Source organism: Crotalus tigris, unplaced genomic scaffold (genome assembly GCF_016545835.1).
Source record: "Crotalus tigris isolate CLP2741 ecotype Arizona unplaced genomic scaffold, ASM1654583v1 scf7180000018540.1288718, whole genome shotgun sequence".
NCBI lineage: Eukaryota > Metazoa > Chordata > Lepidosauria > Squamata > Viperidae > Crotalus > Crotalus tigris.
In genome coordinates this window covers 325671-349462 of record NW_024097064.1, presented here as the reverse complement: position 1 = coordinate 349462, position 23792 = coordinate 325671, and the positions used below count along the sequence as shown (strand labels likewise).

Sequence of the window (23792 nt, the reverse complement as noted above, 5' to 3'; positions counted from 1 at the left end):
AGACTCGGGCTATTTGTTGATATTCTGATTTAGTTATGTGCCCCTCTTTCCACTTTTCTCTTCTTACAACCAGCGACAGCAAAAAGGCATGCAGGCCTTTTATAGTATCCAAAACCCGGACAGTGTCAGCCAAAAGAAATCTGGCTGTTTTCGCGCCTTGCGCATGTGCGCAAGGCTGGCGACAGCCAGTCTGGTCCCAGGCAGCTTTTGGTCTGTCTGGGACCATTTGCAACATTTCTGAGCCTGCTGAATGCTTCAGCAGGCTCAGGACACAACACCCCTCCTCCCTAGATAAAACAATATACCTTATGATGTAACACCACAGGTACATATGTTCAAGGGACTGGGGGTTAATGGAAATCACAATTGCCTGCACACAGGCAAGCACTCTTACATATACAATCATTCAGAAGAAAATAGAACAAATAATAAGTTAAAGATAACACCCCTTCACTGAATGTTTGCTCTGCAACTTGTTTAAGGACTACTAGGGTTCCTGTCAGAATCCAATTATATTTCATCTTTAATTATCAAATATAGAAACTCCCAATTCTGCCTTCTCTGGATTCTGCCATAAGAGGGAGAGAAGGGGGAGAACAAAGGGGCTTTATGGCCCTCACTTCCTTCAGTAGACTTCTAGGGAGCTGAATGTGTTTATTGCAACTTCAAAGAGAGACTTTGAATGTAAATAGCATCAAAGAACTTTACCATCACAAAAGAGAGCTAATTACCTTTCATGTAGTTATCTGAAGTCTCCATACAGACAAAAGAAAGGAGCAAGGGGGTGGAATTGTGATGCCTGAAACTATCACTGGAAGGGGGGGTGATTGGGTGGGACTGCTGGGGAACCCCTTAAAACCTTGAATGGGAGAGCTTGGACCCCAAGTCCTGTCTAGCATGCCTGCAACCACTTCTTCTTAATAAAGGATTCCTGTTGGAAGAATTATTCCAAGAGTTCTGTCTTCTTAAGATGCAAAGTGGGGTGGGTCCTTACGTTAGACAGGACTTGCAAAATTAATCCACCTGGAAGGGAGACCCTTGCCGGGGGATTTTGCAAAAATTTACCATGTCAGACAATGGAGCAAGAGAGGGGGAAAAACTCCCTGGAAAGAGAGCCGCTGACCCAGTTGGAACCTTGCCAGATGTTGGGATCCGAGAGGTCAGATTCCTCGGGAGAAGAAGTGGTGGAGACACGGGACCACAAGCCTCGCTGGTCAATGGGCGTTGGAAAAGTGAGTGGGGAAAGGAATCAAGAAAGGTGACCCTGAGACGGGGGACCAAGCAACCAGAATGGAAGCAGGAGATGGAGAAATCCCTGCACGCAAGTGAAGAGGGAGGAAGCTGGGCACCGTACTCAGACTGGATCCTAGAGAAAGCTATTGACTTGATGAAGAGAACTCTCAGCTTCCTAGGAGAGGAGAATACTGAGCCCTACGGCCGCCCCAGCTCCTGGAGCCGCAAAGGGAGAGACACCGAGGGGGACGTGGAACCTGCAACCCCGGGGACATCTACTGATTCAGGAGCCCCCACCCCCTACCGGACCACAGATGGCAATCTGGACGGAAGACACTACCACCCACAACGGAGGCACTGATCCATTTCAAGACGTCCACCGTTGGAGGTGAAATTCAAAGGGGAGCCAACACGCTTGGGGTTTTTCCTAACCCAAGTCCTCAGCTACATGGAGGAATACGGGCAGGACATTCCCAGCGACAAAGCCCGCATCCGGATCGTGCAATCTGCCCTGGATGGACCAGCTGCAGATTGGGTGGTGAACTTGCATGACTCCAATGCCCCAGAACTCAGTAACTTCAACCGTTTCATGTCCTCTTTGAGAAGACGATTTGAAGACCCCCTGGCTGATCACAAAGCCCGTGAAAGGATAAAAACGATGAGGCAAGGCAAACGCCCAGTGGCTGAGTATACACAAGAATTCCGGGCCATTGCCAGCAAACTGAATTGGCCAGAAGACATCCTCCTTGGCCATTTCAAAGACAGACTAAACTATGATCTATATGATGCTTGCCTGCCCCGAGGGGACCCACATCGACTTGAGGAATGGTACGTCTTGGCAGAGGAAGCAGAGATCGACATATTGAAGAGGCACCGCCGAGGAAAACAATGGAGCCGCCCCCCGCCTGAGCTGACACACCAACCGGTGAAATCATCGGATACAGCCAAGAAGCAAATGGGGTGTTTCAAGTGCGGAAGAGAAGGGCATCGAGCTGTAGAATGCCGCTCAAAGGCCCCCCAGCACAACCCAGACAGATCCCCAATCAACAAACCCGGAAAGTCTTCAGCTAAGCCAAAAGAGACGGCCATGAGAATGATGGAAATTGCAGAACCCCCCACTTCTGCTCACCAAGGGGAAAGAACTCCAGCCTACACCACAGGGCCGGTGGATGCCTCAGATGACAGCTCGGAGGGCGAACCCCTGGTAAGTGGATGCATCACACCCATCCTCAAAACAGTGACTATATTAATCCCCCCCATGCCCGAAGCTGTGAAGGTGAAAGCCTTAATAGACTCTGGCTGCACCCGCTGCCTCATTAGCCCAACACTAGTGGGGAATCTGGGCATCCCATCCAGGAGACTGGAACAACCAATCTCATTTGGCCAGCTAGATGGATCCATAGCAGGGGGGGTGCCAGCTACCCTAGCCACTCTGCCAATACACCTCTCCCTGGGCAACCATGAAGAGGACATAACGTTTATGGTGACCCCAGGTATGGAATGCCCAATGATTCTAGGGATGGAATGGTTGAAAAAATGGAACCCCTGGGTAAATTGGAGGACGACAGAAATCAAATTCCCGAAGGGGGACCCTATGGACTTAAAACCCCAAGGGAGGCTACCAGAATCAAGAATAGAAAAAGCATCCATAGGAGAGGAAAAAAGATTAACAGAAATACCAGAGGAATATAAGGACCTTGCTGAAGTCTTCAGTGAGGAGAGGGCGAATGAGCTTCCCCCCCACCGACCCACAGACTGTACCATTGAATTCAAGCCTGGAGCAAAACTCCCGAAGCCCAGATTATACTCCATGAGCCCAAAGGAGAAGGAGGAAATGGAAAGATTTATTAAAAAACACCTAGAGAGAGGTTTCATTGAGCCAGCCAAGCCTAAAGTGGCTGCCCCGGTCCTTTTTAGAAAGAAGAAGGATGGCTCTTTACGTTTATGCGTGGATTATAGGGCCCTGAATACTATCAGTGAAAGCAACCTATACCCGCTGCCCCTCATGAAAGACATGCTGTCACACCTATCGAAAGGGAATTTTTTTTCTAAACTAGACCTAAGGGAAGCTTACTATCGCGTGAGAATTAAGGAAGGGGACGAATGGAAGACTGCATTTAACTGCCCCATGGGATGCTATCAATTCAAAGTCTTGCCATTTGGATTACAAGGGGGCCCTGCAGTCTTTATGCAATTAATCAATGACGTTCTAAGGGAGCACCTGTTTAAGGGGGTCCTTGTTTACTTGGACGACATTCTTATCTTTACCGAAACAAAAGAAGAACACGTCAAACTTGTCAGAGCGGTTTTAAAGAAGCTGCGAGCCGCTCACCTATATGCCAAACTCTCAAAATGCGAATTCCACCAGGAAAGGATAGACTACCTAGGCTATCGCATATCCCCACAGGGCATTGAAATGGACCCAGAGAAGGTCAAAGCAGTACTAAATTGGGCACCACCCCGCACAAGAAAGCAACTACAAAGTTTCCTGGGCTTTGCAAACTTTTACCGCCAATTCATCCCCTCATTTGCACAGATAGCCTTGCCCCTCACTAACTTACTAAAAACGAAGGGAACATCCTCAGTAAAACCTAGCCAGCCACTAACATGGACAATGGAGTGCCAAGCAGCGTTTGAGAGACTAAAGAGACTTTTTTCTGCCGAACCAGTACTAAGGCACCCAGATATGGACAAGCCCTTCATAATACAGGCAGATGCAAGTGATGTGGCAGTGGGGGCTGTGCTATTACAAGAAAATAATGATGCAGTATTGCAACCCTGTGCATATACATCCAAGAAACTCATGGAAACAGAACAGCGCTGGCCCGTATGGGAGAAGGAGGCTTATGGGATACGTTGGGCATTACTCACGTGGCGACAGTTCCTGGAAGGCAACAAAATCCCCTTCCAGGTGTGGACCGATCACAAAAATTTAGAAGCCCTGAAAACGTCCAGGAAACTCAATCCCAAACAAGCCCGCTGGTCTCAGCATTTTCACCAGTTCCAGTTTAAACTCAAACATTTACCAGGGAGAAAGAACTTCCTGGCAGATGCTCTATCTCACATGCCTCAATATAACAGCGCACGAACCACAGACTCTAGACCAATAATGGCAGAGTCACAACTGGCAGCACCAGTAACCACAAGAACCCAAGCCAAATTAAAACCACAACTGGACAGCCAAACTGGAATTGAATTCAGAAAAAGTTTGGAAACAGATGAATGGTTCCAGAAAAACAAAAATGTGTGCACAATGAGAGACGGGTTGCCTTGGGTAGGGGAAAAGTTATATATACCAACAACCCAAAGAATCACGTTCATGCAGCTTTGCCATGACACAAAATCAGCAGGGCATTTTGGATTTGTAAAAACTTTACACTTAATTAAACGGCAATTTTGGTGGCCATCAATAAAAAAGGACATAGAAAGTTATGTTGCCAGCTGCCCAACCTGTGCATCGGCAAAGAGGTTGCAAGGGAAGTCGCCAGGGCTATTACAACCAGTGGCAAGTCCCTCAGCCCCCTGGAGGGAAATAGCCATGGATTTTATAGTGGAATTGCCAGAAAGCAATGGGAATACTGTTATCTGGACAGTCACGGACCTATTTTCCAAACAGGTGCACTTTATCCCTTGCCAAAAAATTCCCACTGCAAAGGCCTTAGCAAAACTTTTCATCCAGCACATTTACAGATTGCACGGGGCACCCCAACGCATCATCTCTGATAGGGGAGTGCAATTTACGTCTGCATTTTGGAAGGAATTTTTATGCCTCTTAGGGACCACTCAGGGACTGACATCTAGCCATCATCCACAAGGGGATGGACAAACGGAACGGTGCCATTCGGTACTTGAGCAATATTTGAGATGTTTTTTAAATTTCCAACAGAGTGATTGGACAGACTTACTTCCTTTTGCAGAAGTTGCCTACAATAATGCAGTCCACTCCAGCACAGGCTACACTCCTTTTCAAATAGCCAACGGTCAAAGTTTCAACCCTATGCCAGAGTTAACCCCAAAAGAACCAACGATCCCTTCACTGAAAGAATGGATGGAAAACCTACAAAACACCTGGCCAATAGTCAGAAAATCACTAGATGAAGCTAGGCGGGCATACAAAGCACAAGCCGATAAAAAAAGGGTTGAGCCTACACCATTCATTATAGGAGAAATGGTGTACTTATCTACAAAATACCTAAAGTCCCTACAGCCCTGTAAAAAACTTGGACCAAAATATATAGGACCTTTTCCAATTAAAAGAATCATAAATCCAGTAACAGTAGAATTAGAATTACCCAAAAATCTCAGGCAAATACACCCAATTTTTCATTGCAGCTTGCTGAAAAGAGAGCATCAGTCACCTCTACGGCCAAAAATCCCCCCCCCACCACCTCCAATCATGGTGGAGGGTGAACAACACTTCGAAATAAAGGAAGTCCTTGACTCTAGGAGATATCATGGAGCAACTCAGTACCTAGTTGCCTGGAAACACCTCCCTGCCTCACAAAACGAGTGGGTCCATAAACGTCATGTCAGAGCCCCGAAGCTATTGAAGAAGTTTCACACAGAGTATCCCAACAAGCCTAACTAACTTTTATACCTGTTTTGTTTTCTTGCAGGTGGATCTCTCTTATTGTTAAGAGGGGCCGGATGTCAGAATCCAATTATATTTCATCTTTAATTATCAAATATAGAAACTCCCAATTCTGCCTTCTCTGGATTCTGCCATAAGAAGGAGAGAAGGGGGAGAACAAAGGGGCTTTATGGCCCTCACTTCCTTCAGTAGACTTCTAGGGAGCTGAATGTGTTTATTGCAACTTCAAAGAGAGACTTTGAATGTAAATAGCATCAAAGAACTTTACCATGACAAAAGAGAGCTAATTACCTTTCATGTAGTTATCTGAAGTCTCCATACAGACGAAAGAAAGGAGCAAGGGGGTGGAATTGTGATGCCTGAAACTATCACTGGAAGGGGGGGTGATTGGGTGGGACTGCTGGGGAACCCCTTAAAACCTTGAATGGGAGAGCTTGGACCCCAAGTCCTGTCTAGCATGCCTGCAACCACTTCTTCTTAATAAAGGATTCCTGTTGGAAGAATTATTCCAAGAGTTCTGTCTTCTTAAGATGCAAAGTGGGGTGGGTCCTTACATTGACAGAAACCTCACATAGTCCCCAAGATGTTTGGGTGGGCCCTTGGCTTGTTGTGACCTTCTGATGGCCAGTGAGTTTGCCTGGTCTGCCAGGCTAGGCAGACCAGGACTTTGATGCCCAAAAGACCCAGGTGACCCACCCAGCTGCTAACTGGCTGGACCCTCTAAGCCCCAGCCAGAGTTCTTTGGGGGGGTGGAATTCCCCAAGTCCACAATGGACTCCTCTTAGGAGCACTGTCCCTCGAGCCCAAGACCAACAGCTGGAGTGGCCTGGAGGTTACTGATGTGCCCCAGTAACCCATGACCTCCATGTATGAGTTGGAGGTGCCAGAGTCAGGAGCCGCCTCCATGACAAACCCCCTTTCTTGGGACTCCCTATTTGGAGCAATAACTGACGTACGGGATGACCCCCTTTTTGGAGCAATAGCTGAATTATGAGAATGCTCCCATTCTTCCACTAGAACATGTGCAGTAGCATGTGAAAACCCCTGGAGATGGAAGACTGTGGTCCAGAATGAAGATTATGTTCCTCCTCACCCCCCGAGAGCAGAGCCAGGAGCGTAAGTGTTGCTAGGCAGCCTCCAGCGTAGTTGGTCTATGTGTCGCTGGATGACGCGCCCATCGTCCAAGGCCACTTCGTATGATAGTGGCCCAGAGACCTTGCAGACCACTGCTGTGACCCAGAGATGTCCAGGTCCACAGTTCCTTGCCCAGATCGGATATTCCACCTGTAGTCTCCTAGGTGTCCGTGGCTATGACACCTGTGAAGCCACCCAGTCTGGGTGCAACCTGTCAAGTTTGGAGATGAGGTAGCGACCCCAGTGGAATTCTGCTGGGCTCTTTCCTATGGCTGTGCAAGGTGTGGTGCGTTGTGCAAGAAGGAAATCAGCTAATCTTTGATGCCAGCTGCCATAAATGAGTTTCTTGAGCGCATCTTTGGTAGTACCCTCCATACTCTGCCTCGCCATGTGAAGAAGGGTGGAGGGGAGCTGAGGTTGCATGCCAGATTAAGTTGGCCTGAACAAAAGCCTGGAACTCAAAACAGGTAAATTGGTGACCATTATCTGAAACCAGGACATCTGGAAGTCCATGTGAGGAGAAGATCCCTCTCAACACCTGGATGGTCCTGGCAGTAGTAGTGGAGGAAACAGGAACAACCTCTAGCCACTTGGAATGGCTGTCAATAATGAGAATGAATAATTGCCCCTGAAAGGGCCCATCATAATCTATATGTACCCTTGACCAAGGGGCTTGTGTTTCCTCCCACCTATGAACTGGGGCCTGAAGCATTTCAGGCCTTGACTGTTGGCACACTTGGCACCTGGGCCTCGATGGCTTTATTAAGCCCAGGCCACCAGAGATGGCTGCGCACAAGCACTTTCATCTGGACTATACCCAGATGTCCCTCATGCAGAGAGAGCAAGATTCTAGACCTCAATGAGGCTGGGATGACTATCCTACTACTCCATAACAGGCACCCTTTAAAAGTGGAAAGCTCGTGCTTCCTTTGCCAGAAGCTTAGAAACTCAGTATCTGGACACGTGTCAGGCCATCCTGACAACACCCATGTCAGTATACGTGTAAACATGTGATCAATCACAGTTTCTGCAGCCACGTCCCTAGCATTGAGGGGAGATTCAGGCAACTCCTGAATGGAGAGAATGTTAGTAGCAGGAGCAGGATCTGCCTCTATCTGTTTTAGAGGCAATCTGCTGAGGCCATCTGCATAGCCCATTTCCTTTCCAGGTTTGTGAATTAGTGTGTAGTCATATGCTGACAGGAAAATTGACCATCTCAGCATATGTGGGGATATTATGTGTGGGGTTTGCTTGTTTGTTTGTGGTAAACAAACCCAGCAGAGGCTTATGGTCTGCATAGACCGTGAAGTGGTGGCCATATAAGAAATCATGAAATTTCTTTATGCCAGCTACTATGGCCAAGACTTCTCTGTCAATCTGAGCATAATTACACTCTGCAGATGACAGAGTCCTTAACTAATAAACCACAGGGCCTTGTGTCCCATCAGCCTTTAGGTGACTAAGAACTGCCCCCACCCCATAAGGGGATGCATCACATGCGATGCACACTGGCAATTGCTCATTGAAATGCGCTAAGACAGCATTTGAAGAGAACAAGGCTTTTACCTCATTGAAACTCCTTCCATGGGTCCACTGCCATGGAGCCTACTTATCCAAGAGCCAGTGTAACGGCTCAGCCACTGCAGCCTTGTGGGGAAGGAAGGCACGATAAAAATTTAAAAGTCCCAAGAAAGCTTGCAGCTCGCTTTTGGACTTGGGACTTGGGGCCTGCTGAATAGCTTGGAGCTTAGATTCAGCAGGATGGATGCCTTGAGCATCAATTCTGAAACCCAAGAATTCAGTGGAAATGACTCCAATTTTACATTTATCTGGCTTCAGTTTTAGGCCCGCTTGGCGAAAACGAAGCAAGACAGCCCTTAATCTTTCAGCTAAGTTTAGAGATGACTCCCCAGCAATGAGAACGTCATTGAAGTAGGGGCAGACCCCAGGAATACCGCAAAGTGTGCGCTCCTGGAATATGCCAGGAGCCACATTAACCCCAAACTGCAGTCTTTTGACCTTAAAAGCTCTCCTGTGCGTTACAGTTGTTTGAGCCTCAGCTGTTGCCTCATCAACAGGTAACTGTTGATAGGCCTGTGCCAAATCGAGTTTTGCAAAAATTTGCCCCTCCCTGAGGGAGGCCAGAATGTGGCTCACCACACGCACTAGATATACATGCTGTTGCAGCGCTTTGTTCAGTGTACATTTATAGTCCGTGCAAATTCGGACTTCTCCATTAGCCTTTAGGGGCGTTACAATAGGGGTTTCCCATGGACTAGAGTCCACAAGTTCTAAGTTGCCCTGCTGGAGCAGCTTGTCCAGCTCTGCATCAATCTTGCTTTTGAGAGCAAAAGGCACCCTTCTAGGCTTAATCCTAATAAGTGTGATAGCTGGGTCTAAGCGTAAGGCAATGGGAGGTCCCTTTAAGAGCCAAGCTCTGAGCTAAATACATCAGAAAACTCCTTGCAGACTTCTGCAAGGCCTGGCATTTGCAGGCTGTGCAGCCCAGTCACTTGGATTCCAAGGGCCTCGAACCAATCGAGTCCAATGAGACTTGTACGATCACCCCCAACTACCACCACATCTAATAGGCCTTCAAAAGCCTTAAGCTGCACTTTGAGCATAGCCTCCCCCTTCACGCTGACTGGAATTCTGGAGGTCAGTGAGAATTAAGTTCAATGGCCTGAGTTTGACTCGAAGGCCACTACTGCTGCAAATCCTTTTGAAGGTGTCATGTGATCCTGTGTCCAACTCCATTGACAAGGGAACCCCTTGCAACTTCACATCAATGTGAAGCTTTTTCTTAAGGGGCTTGTGTGTCCCTGTCCTCAAAATGCTTCTGCGCGATGCACAGAAACTCACCCTGTGTTGGCTGGGGACCCTGGTACCCTTTCTGAAGCAATTCTTCCCAAGATTGAACCTTCTGGAGACCCAAACAGACAGAGACAATGTGGCCTTCCCTGCCACATGCCAGGCAAATGGCAGAGCGGAATCTGCAGTCAGAGCACTTGTGGCATCCTCCGCACCCGAAGCGCTGAGGAGATGCTGGGGCCTTGTCTGGACACCCCTTCGGCCTTCTCTCTGCTGCCTGGCGCAGTCTGTCCAACTCCTCTTCAGGATCTTGTTCTGGATCCTCTCGAGCGACCTCTTGATGGACAGTCACGGTGGCTGGAGGGTTTCTGGCAAGCTGCAAAGCCTTCACAGCTCTGCCCGCTGCTTCTTCAGCTGCAACCTCCCTCAAGGCATCTTGGAACAAAATTTCTTCCTTGGCGAAGATCTTTTGTTGCAGCTCACGATTCCTTAGACCACAAACAAAACGATCCCGCAGCCTCTCTTCCAGGTCCTTGAATTCACAAGGCCTGGCCACTTGTCTTAAGGTAGCAATAAAGTCCGCAGCAGACTCACCCGGCCTCTGGTCCCTCTGCTCGAACGCGTGCCTCCAAGCAATTACAGAAAGTTTAGGCTGGAAATGTTCTTTGAGCATTTTCTTCAAGTCAGCATACATTACTGACTCCAAAAGCACAGAGGCCACCAGATTCTCTGCTATGTCGAACATTTCCTGTCCACAGACACACAGCAGGATTGCCACTTTAAGACCATCTTCCCTTATCTGATTGACCCTAAAGTAATTCTCCACTGACGCCACGTATGAATTCCAGCACTCTGGGTGGGAAACATCAAAGTCAGATAATCGGCCAATCTTAGACATCTTCAGCCTTTACAGCTTCGTTAATGCCTTTGCTGCAAGCCTTGTCTTTGGGGAAGAGGTCCGGTTGCTGAGCTCACCTTCAGCGATGCTATACTGGCAGGCTGAGTCGCTGTGCTGGATGCCGACTTCCCAGGGCTTCAGGACCTTCTGGTGAGTCCTAAATTCTTTTGTAGTTCTTTCTCTTGCCTGCAGTGATCCCACCTTCATCGCCACTGTTGTGTTTGCAGGTTAGAGACATTAAGAGGCAACACATGGTGTAACAAACAAGCTTCTTTTATTGTTCTCTTCTTACAACCAGTGACAGCAAAAAGGCACGCAGGTCTTTTATAGTGTCCAAAACTCAGACAGTGTCAGCCAATAGAAATCTGGCTGTTTTCGCGCCTTGCGCATGTGCGCAAGGCTGACAACAGCCAGTCTGGTCCCGGGCAGCTTTTGATCTGTCTGGGACCATTTGCAACATTTCTGAGCCTGCTGAATGCTTCAGCAGACTCAGGACACAACAGCAAGGATGTCCATTGTTATTCATTTTTACCTTGGAAGTTTTAAATAGAAATATTAAACAAGTTACTGAAATTAAAGGACTGGAGATAAAAGGCGAAACGTATAAATTATAAGTATACGCTGATGATCTAGTATTTATCTTAGAAGAATCTTTGGAGATGATCCCTAAATTATGGGGAAAGATAAAACAGTATGGAGAAATGGCAGGATTAAAAATAAATAGAGAAAAAACTAAGGTAATAGTAAAGAATCTTAGAGATAAACAAAATTGTCAGAAAAAATAGAGATACAGATAGTGAAAAAGGGTAAATATTTGGGTATACAGCTATCGGCCAAATGCTCAACAATAAAAGAAGATAATTATATAAAATTATTGAAATAAGTAAAACAGGACTTGGAAAAATGGAAGAATTTGCAATTGTCAATATTAGGAAGAATTGCTACAGTGAAAATGAATGTATTGCTGAAGATTCTATTTCTATTTCAAACAATCTCAATAAAACTTGAGAAAAAATTCTTCCAAGATTTAAACTGATTAATTTTGAATTTTGTTTGGAAGGAAAGAAAACTAGAATTAAGATGAAAACATTACAAGGAAAATGGAGGATTTAGGTTGCCAGAATGGGCATTGTATTATCAAGCATCTGTCTTAACATGGTGAAAAAATGGATAATGCTTAGAAATAAAAGGTTGTTATATCTGGAGGGGCATGACTTACAATTGGGGTGGCACACTTTCTTATGGTATGGGAAAAATAGAGTTCATATTTCCAAAATCACTATATAAGAAATCCTTTGTTAATAGTATGGGAAAAAAATTAAAGCTAAAATATATTTAAAAATTCCAGGGTGGTTATCAACTATGGAAGCATTTGTACATCCAAACATGGTAGACTTTGAAAAAATTTGGACATATAGTGATATTTTAAATATTGATGGGAATTTAAAATCTAAACAAGAACTGGAAAATCAGGGTATCAACTTGTGGTGAGCACACTTACAAATACAAAATAGATATGAAAAAGAAATGAAACTGTATGGATTTTATAAAGAACAAACTGTATTTGATAAGATTTTGTTAACCGCAGATGAAAAATTAATTAAGAAAATGTATAATTTTTTGTTAATTTTGAAATGGAAAGTGAACAAGTTAAAGAAACAATGATAAGATGGGTGAAAAACTTTGGTTATAATATAGAACTAGAAAAGTGGCAAAAGCTATGGGAGAGAAATTATAAACTGACAATATCAACTTTATATAAAGAAAATTTCCAAAGGCGAACTCATATTAAGAGAATCTATGGGGTGCTAGTAGAACTGGATTCAGAACCAGAACTAATTAAAGAATGTATGATTAAATGGGCACAAAATTTTGGTGAACCAGTTCTACTAGATACCTGGGAAACCATCTGGGTGAGGAATGTTAAATTTACACAAGCCCAGAACTTAAGGGAGAATTTTTACAAAATGTTTTATAGATGGCACCTTGATCCACAAAAAATGTCTCGTATGTATCCTGACTTACAGCCTAAATGTTGGAGATGTGGTTGTTTGGATGCTACTTATTATCATATTTGGTGGTCGTGTAAAAATATAAAAGCTTTTTGGATTAAGATATGGTGGAATATTCAAAGAATTTTTAGAAGGAGGGTAAAATTTACCCCACAATTGTTTTTGTTGGGTATCGTTACTGATTGTGATGTTAAGGAGGTTATACTGATGTTAAATTTAATTACAGCCGCAAGGTTGTTAGTAGGGCAATACTGGAAGAAGGAATCTTTGCCTACCTTGCAAGAATGGTTTTTTAAAGTTTCTTATTTGGCGGAAATGGCAAAGATTTCGGCTTTTTTAAAGGATCAATCGCAAGAGAAGTTTTTTGCGGTATGGGAAAAATGGATAGATTTTATACAACATAAGTTGGATATAAAAAAATATTACTTAGTTTTTCAATAACTTATATATAAATCTTAATATTTTATAGATTGTATTTTTTTTCTTCTCTTTTCTTATATTTCTTATTTTTATTTTATCTTATTTTACTTCTATATATATATATATATATATATATATATATACATCTTTTCTTCTTTCTTTTCTCTTTTATTCTTTTTCTTTTTAAGCATTTTTCTTTTTTAATATTTATGCTTTTCTTTTTTACATATATATTATTGTTAATTATCTTATAAGCTTATGTAATGTATTTAGATATATTTATGGTTTATACTTTTTTAATTTCTTTTTAAGATTTTTAGAAATTTTAATTAAGCCTATATTCAGCTCTGGGAAGGTTGGGGGGATGGAGTGGGAGGGTTGGGGTGGTTGGGTAGGGTTGTTTTTTGTTTTTTATCTTTTCTTTTCTCTATTTGTAAAAATTTTAAAAATTTTCAATAAAAAAAAAAGAAAATTTATATAAAATATTTTATAGATGGCACATGCCACCAGCAAGATTAGCAAAAATGTTTAAAAATATGTCAGATAGATGTTGGAAATGTAAGCGTAACTCAGGCATGTATTATCATGTTTGGTGGACATGTGACAAAGCAAAGACTTATTGGAAAAAGATACATACTTGGTTAGAAAAGATATTGGAAGAACATGTGGATTTTAAACCTGAACTTTTTAAATTATGCATAATGCCAGAAAAGATTAACAAACAAAGTCTATATTTGATTCTACACATCACAACAGCAGCAAGAATAATATTCATGCAATATTGGAAAAATGAAGGATTAATACCAGAGGAAAAAATAATAATAAAAAATACTGGAATGCACAGAGATAGACAGATTAACCATGAGATTTAAAGATAAAGAAGAAACAGAACATTATCAAACTTGGGACTTATTTTACTAATGGCTAGAGTAAAGAATGAAGGACTAGGAATTGAATATGTACTAGCTTTTTTAAACCCAGACAGCACGTTGGTTGAAAAATTAATATACAGTATGTATATAAGAGAAAATCAATAAAATCTTTATTTAAAAAACTTAGAAGACCCACCACAAGCTTTCTCTTAAGCAAGTCAGATGGATGCAATACTTCAAAAGATTTGACTTTGAGTTAAAATATATTCCGGGGGGGGGGGAGAATTTCATTGTGTTGCCCTGTCACACATGTCCCAGTACATGAGCATTCAGGAAGAGGTGATGAGCTCCATCATTCCCAACAGACAACAAGTGGCACAAGCTAAATGAGGTGGAAAGAGAAGAAGAGGGGCTCACCTCTCACCTATGCATTTGCTCAACAACTGAGGCAGGAGCTACAAACCAATGCATGGTTTGTGACTCATCAAAGAGAGTTAACCATGAGGGATGAGTTGGCGTGGAAGGAGGACAAATTGTATGTCCCAGACACCAGGCAGCCAGTGACTGCAAGTCTTGCAACGTAGCCACGATACCAAGCAAGCGGACCACTTTGGATTCCTAAAGATGTTGCATCTTGCTAATCATCAGTTCTGGTGACTAAAGATGAAGAAAGACATTGATAGTTGTGTGAGGAGTTGTGCAGTTTATGCAGCCAGTAAGAGACTATGGGAAGAGTCCAGGACTGTTGTAGCAGGTGGACGATCCGACCAGTCCCTAGGAGAAGATAGCCATGGACTTTATAGTGGAGCTACCAGAGAGTAGAGATCTATTTTCCAAGCAAGCCCACTTCATCACATGTGCTGGACTACCCTCCTCCCAGAAGCTAGTGAAGATGTTTTTGCAGCATATCTACCGGCTGTATGGAGTGCCTAAGCGCATCATTTCAGATCATGGGATCCACTTTACTGCTAAGTTCCGGAGGAAGTTTGTAAGGGTGATTGAGTCCTCCCAGGGACTCAGTTCAGCTTTTCATCTGAATCTGAATGGAGCTGTAGAACGAACTAATGCAATGGTGAAGCAGTACCTGCATTGTTATGTCAACTATCAGCAAACTAATTGGGCAGGACTCCTGCCATTTGTGGAGGTGGAGTATAACAATGCAGTGCACAGCAGCACTGGTTTCACTCCATTTAAACTAGCCATAGAGTAGAGTTCATGTCAATGCCAGAATGCCCTCAGGAGCCTTCCTCCTTTGGCACCCTAACTGACTGGATAGATTTGTTCCAACGGGTTTGGAGTGATGCAAAGAAAGCTTTAGCTAAACTGGCCAAGAATCAGAAAAAACAAGCAGATAAGAAGCAAGCTCCCCAGGGAGCGCTCCATATAGAAAATAAAGTGTATCTGTCTACTAAGTATCTTAAATTGAGACAAATTTGCAAATAGTTAGGGCTGAAGTACATAGGCCCTTTCCCCATCATAAAAGTCATTAATCCAGTGACAGTAGAGCTTAAACTGCCAAGGATATTGGGTAAAGTGCACCCAGTATTCCATTGCAGTTTACTGAAGCCATAATGGGGATCTACAATGAGACCAGTACAGAAGGCAATCCTGGCCCCAATAATGGTAGAGGGGTAAACGCATTATGAGGTCAAACAAATCCTCGATTCCAGAATCCACAGAGGGAAATTGCAGTCCTTAATCCAGTGGGAAGGGTATCCAATGTCAGAAGCTACATGGGTAAACGCTTATCATGTAAAAGCAGATTTTTTTTTTTTGGTAAAGTGATTACATGCTAAGTACCCCGGAAGCCAGGGCCAGTACAAGGAAAAGATTAACAAACAATAATGAGTATTTTTTCCAGGTTCCCTCATCTCTATAGGGGGCAACCTGTCAAGCTATGAATATTTATTATTATTAGGACTGCCATATTGCTTCTAGCTTGCCTACAGTTGTGAGGGGGGAAGGGAGAACTTGGGATCCATAGGTGTTCCCTATTAGTGTGAGAGCCAAGGCCGCCAAAGAGATGTTTTGGTGAACCAAAGTTTTCTTCTCATAACAATTGCTAGAAGATTAATTGGACAATGTGACCTGAACTGTGAGAGAGGGAGGGAGAGTTCCATTATTTTAATTATCTGTTTCCTGCCATATTGCCAGAGCTAGCTTTCCTTCTATCACACCAGTATGCTATGCCTAATAAAGTTTACACTAAAGATCACCGTGTCTCCGGTATTTTACTTTGTTAGGCTTTTCAGCCGGAACTTAACACTTACGTCAATTATCTTGATGCAAATGAATTGCCTTAAAACTAGTGCATAACATCTTTTGCATAACATCTGTCTAGTATTTTATTATGGAAAACTGTGTACATTTATAATACATTTTAGCCCAACAGTGTAGATTGTTCTTTTTATTAAATTACTCCTTCCACTCATACTAATATTTCTGAGATAAGAGAAGACATTTTATTATGAAAACTACTTTGCAAATTAAATGACATTATGTGCAAAAGCGTTACCTTATTCATAACAATTCTCTAGGCTTTTTATTTTATCTAATCTAAAATTAAGTTAAATATAAAAAACATAATGCCTGTTGTGTTTTCATTGTTGACAACCAATAAAAAAACAAGACAACAAGGTATTGTAAGAATAAAGCTATAGCTTTATAGATAAGTTTCCATAAAGATCAGACTCTTATTCAACTGTGATGTTGAAGAAGATAAAAAAACAAAACCATATTTTAACTGACCTGTTTTTCATTTTCATCCTCCAGCTTCAGCCTGTCTTCTATGTAGTTCCTGGCCTGAAGGAAGGCCTTTCTCTGCGCCCTCTCTGTCAATATCCTTACAAAGACCCCATATAAGTTTACACTGACAAAAAGGATAGCATTGGCCATAAGCTGCAAAGGGAAAATAAAAAAGAGAAGGGACAAAAAAAAATGTTATAATACAGGCACTTTTAAGGCATCATGGCATCACTACATCACTGTAATTCTATATAAAATCCTGCTAACTTTACTTGATTATTTTGATATTTAAACCTCGTTTGCTATTCTCAATATTTGTTCAGTCATTAGGGTTTCCAACTGTCAGGAGTCGCAGGTTTAACAGATCTGCCATCACAAATCTTTAAATTGCAAATGTGCCAACCTCCAGCTTGGATATCCAAATAAAGTCCAAGATTACTTTCATTGCTGAAAAACGTATTGGTTTATTCAATACATGGCATGATATAGGTGAAGGAAAACCAACTCTAAAATCCCAAGGCATCTAACCATAGCATATAACAATGACATTCCTAGCCCAACACCCCAGATGTCTACACAGCTCATGTGAACAAATTCTCTTTGTTATGAGAACTATCTTTATCTTCTCCACACCTACTAGAACGTCCTTGAAAGGTTTCCAAGCAGCCTTCTCTCAGCAAACACCCAAAGAACTGGAAAGGTTTCATTTCTCTAACTAACCCAGTTGAAAGCATCATCCCCCCCCCCGCTTACTCAAATGGCAAGATGAAAACAAAGAGGCACATAGCTGAAAAACTTTCACTCTTGACATGCTGCCCCCTCGACAGAAAAATGGACCTTGAAAAATATTAAAATAAACATATACATACATGGATTACTATTTCATTGTCAATTTCCCTTTTTTTACTAGGGTCAGTTAGGACATTTTGAATGGAATTTCCTTAGCCTAACTGCTCTAACATTTGTAGTTGTCACCCATTGTGCCTCAGCTAAGGGGTATCCTTTCCATTTTATTTGATACTGATACAATATCTAGAATCTAAGATCTCTTCGATTCCATAATCCCTTTCTCCCTCACTAAAATTGGAAGCGGAGGTTGGGTTCCAATTGGTCTCAATCTTGAACTTTGAAAAGACTTCACCAAGCTACAATAACACTGGAAGTATCCATTTAAACCCCTTGGTAACGGTAACTTCACTGTAACTGTGTTGATAATCTCTATGGTAGTAAAAGGACCTATATATTTCAGCCCTAGTTTTCTATTCAGTACTCTTAAATTCAGATATTTTGTGGATAAATATTACATTATCTCCTACTTTAAATACTTTTTGGGTGGCTCTTTTCTTATCTGCTTGTTTATTATTGTTATTATTATTTTGTGCCTATTCCAAAGCTGTTAGAGAATTTTAATTTTCTCTATTGGTGAAAAATAAATCAGAAGCTCTCACAGTTGACTGCATTTAGCTGATTCAAATAATTTTATATTTATATAAAAATACAATACCATTCTTCTTTACAGCAACATAGCTCAATTGAAGACTTCTTACAGAGACAGACCAGAGATAAACCTGAGACTGGAAATCCAGCTCCTAACTCAATACTCTTTTGCACAGACTCAGTAGCACTTTCTTCACATTGGCTGACTGAGTTACCACATGACTCTTCCTGTTCATGAATATTCTAACACTCCTCCCTTCATGACAGGAAGAGACATCAGACCTATTGATGTAACACATTTTCCATAGTGAACATTACCCAGTGGTTTAGTCATCATGTCTGCCAAATTATCCTCAGAAGAACAAGGATGTAAACTAATCAATTTTCCTTTTACAGCTTCCCTGACATTACAATACTTAATGTCTACATGTTTACTTCTGTTCTTCACCCTGTCACCAGTTGCCATTTTTATACAGGCAGCATTGTCTTCAAATACCTTTACAGATTCTTTTACATTAATATTTAAATCTTGCAACAACTCTACATACCCTGTAACTTCAGAACACAATTCAGATAAAGCAATAAACTCTGCTTCCGCTGTTGAAATAGCAACAGTTGTTTGTTTTCTGGACTTCCATCAAATCAGAGTTCCTCCAAACAATATTATAATCCCAGAATTTGATTTCCTTGTGTTTATGTCATTTGCATAGTCACTATTGACATAACACTTTAATTTCAATTCCTCAGTAATCTGTATTTGAAGACCCAAATTTATAGTTCCCTTTAAATATCTGAGAACCCTTTTTACACCCATTCAATGTAACTTTGTAGGTGCAGCAGTAAAACGACTCAAAATGCTTACTGCGCAAGCTATGTCTGGTCTGGACCACTGTGACAGATATAACAAACTCCCTATTGCTGAGTGATATATCTCTTGATCACAGGTTTCACCTTTGTCCACACTTAAACTATTATAAAAATCCACACTCATGGGTGTGGGAGCAGTATTGCAATCTTTCATATTATATTTCTCCAATAACTGCTCAATTTTTCTCCTTTGACTGAGAATATAACCACCTTTTTCATTTTTCTGTATCTCTACACCAAGATAATTTTTTATTTCTCCCAAATTCTTTAATTCAAATTTCTTTCCTAATTTATCAGCAAATTCTCTGACTTGTGATGCATCCTTTGTGATGAAGCAAAGATCATCCACAAATGATAACAGTAGACAATTCCCTCTTTGTAACTGTCCAGTATATATACAATTATCAGCTTTGCAACTTTTAAATCCAAGATCCTTTAAAGCAGTATCTAAACAGACATTCCAGTTTCTGGCTGACCGCTTAAGCCTTGTTTAATTTATATACCATGTTAGGTTTTTGCAATTTGTGCTTGGATCATATAAATTTCTTCCTCTAACTCAGCATTGAGGAATGCGGTTGTGATATCAAAGTGCCAGATTTTATGCTTATATGCCGCTGCCAACACCAGTGCTAATCTTATACTCTCACTTTTCACAGTTGGCGCAAATACTTCATCATAGTGCACATTCTTTAATTGTGAAAAACCTTGTGCCACTAACCTGGCCTTATACTGTAAATCAGAGGTTCTCAACCTGTGGGTCGGGACCCCATTTGGGGTCGAACGACCATTTCACGGGGGTCGCCAAACAATGCAGCCCGCCATTTTTCCCCCTTTTCCTTAGCTGTGCTACTCCCTTTTATTCTATTGGCTTTTGAAAGCCAATAGAATAGACTCTCTTGAATAGAGTCTAATTCTATTGGCTTTCAAAAACCAATAGGAATTGTCCAGGCTGTCTCTGCCCTGCTGAGCCCGCCAAAAGTCCCATTCTGCAAACGGTGCTGCACCAGTTGAGTAGTCCTAGACTTACGAACGGTTGGGGGTCGCGGTATTAAAAAGGTTGAGAACCACTGCTGTACATCATTATTTGGCAATACCTTTTTCTTATATACTCACTTACAACCCATAGCTTTGGTTCCCTGGGGAAAAGTCACTGATTTAAATACTTCATGGTCTCCCATGGATTTCATCTCTTTATCCATGGCCTCCTTCCATCTTTCTTGTTCAGCTTTTGGTAACTTCTTGGCTCATACCACACATTGCAAACCTTTTCCTTGTTGACAGAATACCTGTCAGGCAGAATTCCTTTATTACATCGCTCTGACCTACATGGTATTAACTGCTCCTGTGTCTCAAGTCTTTCTGGCTTCATGTCTTGTTCAGCCTCTCCTCCCTGAACATTGACATCTTCTGTAATCATTTTTTCATCATTAGATGAGTTATTGTCACTAAACAGAACACCGTCATTAAGTGAGACATACCCAGAATTTGCATTAATTCTGTCCCAATTTTGTTCTGCAAAATTAGCAGACCTTGAAATTACAATTCTTTTACTTCCATCGCTAAAGCGATATCCTTTTGACCCTGGCTCATAGCCCACAAACCTGAGCTTTCTTGCCTTTTGCTGTCCCTTTCTTCTGATTACTTTCGGAATATGTACCCATGCAGTACTTTCAAAAATTCTCAAATGTGCCAGTGATGGCTTTCTGCCATATTGAATGGCATATGGAGTATTATTAATGGAGGAACTCCACAGCCTGTTAACTATACAATTGGCAGTCAATATGGCTTCTCCCCAATATGACCTGCCCATACCAGAATCCTCCAATAATGAATCTTTCATTGTTTGCAAAACACCATTCCTTCTTTCAGCTACACCATTCTCTGCTGCTGTGTAAGGATTTGTACGTCTGTGTCTTATCCCCAACTGCCCCAACCATTGTTGGAATTTAGTTGACATAAATTCAGTACCTCTGTCAGTTTGCAACTGACACACTTGTTGTCTGTACCTTCTCTCTACAAAACTTACCCACTGTTTGAATTGTTGTAGCACCTCTGTCTTTGCTCTAAGCAAGTAGCAAAACGAATATCTGCTATAATCATCAACAATTACCAGTGCAAACTGGCTTGCATAGGTCCCACCAGATCTGCATGGACCAGCTCTAAAACTCTTTTTGTTTGTCTTGTGCTACATTTACTAACTGGGAATGCCTTTGACTTCGATGCTTTGCATACTGCCCAGTCCAAATATGTTTTGCATCCCTTCAAATTTAGCCCTTTTGCAAAATCTTGCATTTGCTGCAAAACTTTAAAGCTTGCATGGCCAAGTCTTCTATGCAGAAGATGAACACATGAATCGTGCTCTGCAACATTCTTAAATATATGGGAACATTGAACCTTTTGTCCCTGCAATACATATAGATTATCTTCCTTTATGCCTTCTGCACAAATATTCCCATTCCTTTTGATGAAAAACTTCCCATTTACAAAAATGATCTCAAAACCTTGTTTGTCTAAATTAGACACACTTAACAAATTATGTTCCATCTCAGGTACACAAAGCACATTGGTAAACTTTGATTACAAATATGGAATTTTTACATAGCCTCTTCCGATGACTTTTGCTTTCTGGCCATTTGCCAAAGCCACAGCTTCTTGTGCTACTGGAACAAACCTGCAAAATAATTCAGAGTCATTAACAATTGTTTGACTTGCCCCACTATCTATTATCTATTTGTCTTTGTTGTTGCTATAGCAAACTTTTGCAACACCAAAATGTTCCTTTTGCAAAGCAGTCCTTTTTGGTTGCACAAATGTCTTTTTCTGCAAATTGTTCCTCTGCAAATAGTTCATTTGCAAATGTGTCTTTTCTCCACAAATGTAGCAAGTCTTTTCCAGCTGAGCAGCTCTCTGCTTGCAAAATCTCTCCTTTGATGCAATTTGGTCCGGGTCTGATCTGCTTGTTTCTTCTCCTCTGGAGACTTGCAGTCTGGACCCCCTCCTCAGGAATTTCTCCTCCTCGTGGCTGCTTCTAAAATGGCGTTTTTCTTCTTCATTAAGCAAACATGCCTTTAAAGCCTCAAAATTTAAGTCTTGCTCTTCTTTGCATTCAAATATGGCAGAAGCTGTGTCCCAGGTTTTATCTAAACTGTTCAACACCAATAAAACCTTCTGGGACTCAGGGAATTTAATCCCACATTGTTCTAAGTCCAAAAATACACTTTGCATTTTATTTAAATGCTGTTCCACAGATTCACCTGATTGCAAACAGGCCCTGTAAAGTTTTCTTGACAATTGCACTATATTGCATGCAGAAACATTCAGGTGCCCAGCTCTCAATTTCAACCAAATCTCCTTTGCAGTTTTTAAATTTGCAACATTTAGAAATTGTGCATCATCTAAATTCAAGATGAGATAAGCCATTGCTCGATCATGGCTTTTCTGATCAACTGCTGCAAACACTTTTGGTGGATTTTCAACAATATACCACAGCTCTTTTGCTTTCAGCAAACATTCCATTTTTGCAGCCCACACAATGTAATTCTTCTGGCCCAAACGAGGCACACAGCTTTCCTTAAATTCCATTGCAGCCATTCTGCTAATTCTGCCTTGTTCTTATACTTTCTAAACACAGGCAATTTCTTCCAGCTTTAAATTACAATGCAGTCCTTAGTAAGCTCTGGGCCCATAACCTGTTAGAGAATTTTAATTTTCTCTATTGGTGAAAAATAAATCAGAAGCTCTCACAGTTGACTGCATTTAGCTGATTCAAATAACTTTATATTTATATAAAAATATTTACAATACCATCTTCTTTACAGCAACATAGCTTAATGAAGACCTCTTACAGAGACAGACCAGAGATAAACCTGAGACTGGAAATCCAGCTCCTAATCAATACTCTTTTGCACAGACTCAGTAGCACTTTTTTCACATTGGCTGACTGAGTTACCACATGACTCTTCCTGTTCATGAATATTCCAACAAAAGCTTTGCACACTCCTAGCCATGTGCTTTTTATATTATCCATCTACATGTTTAAGTAGTACTGCAGGCCACTTTAGCTGACTGTGTTCAGCAGGTCAGCGGTTCAAATCTCACCGGCTCAAGGTTGACTCAGCCTTTCATCCTTCCGAGGTAGGTAAAATGAGGACCCAGATTGTTGGGGGCAATGTAAATATATATATACATTGCTTACTGGTGTACACTGCTTAGAGAGTGCTTGCACTTAAAGCAGTATATAAGTCTCATAAATAAATAAATATATTGAGGGATCTCAGGCATAGCTACATATTCAACCCCAGAAGTTATTTTAAAAGGTGAAAAACCAGTACTACTGTGTACTGCATTACTGTATGCCACTTCAGCAAACGGCAATAAATCTGCCTAATCATTTTGTTAATTATTTACATAACACCTTAAATATTGTTCTATCATTGCATTAGATTGTTCAGCCACATCACTGGTACTCAAGATGAAATCAGGAGATTGTGACGATTGAGACCTTGTGACGATCCTATGGATCAAATGAACTCTCTCCAAAATCTTGTGAATTGTACCCCTTGGTCTGACATGATTTGGTTAGGCACTCCATGCAGCCTATAAATGTGCTGCACAAACATCTTGGCTAAACTTCTAGCTGAGGAAAGCTTTGAACAAGCTACGAAGTGCATGTTTTGAAAACAAATCAACTATTGCATATAAAAGTATTTCCACCTCTCCGGCAATTCCACTAAGAAATTTATTGTTATTTCTTGCCAGAGTCTTTTAGGATT

At 41.8% G+C, this 23792-nt stretch overlaps 1 protein-coding gene across 7 annotated transcripts in view; it reads right to left on the bottom strand.

The window, feature by feature from the left end:
- ADCY1 (adenylate cyclase 1) overlaps positions 1-23792 on the bottom strand; it is a 451138-nt gene that overhangs the window by 312646 nt on the left and 114700 nt on the right. For all 7 annotated transcript variants that reach the window (XM_039353930.1, XM_039353932.1, XM_039353931.1 and 4 more), the window contains exon 2: positions 16720-16869. In XM_039353930.1, coding sequence (XP_039209864.1) covers positions 16720-16869 — 150 coding nt within the window. The remainder of the gene's footprint in view (positions 1-16719; positions 16870-23792) is intronic.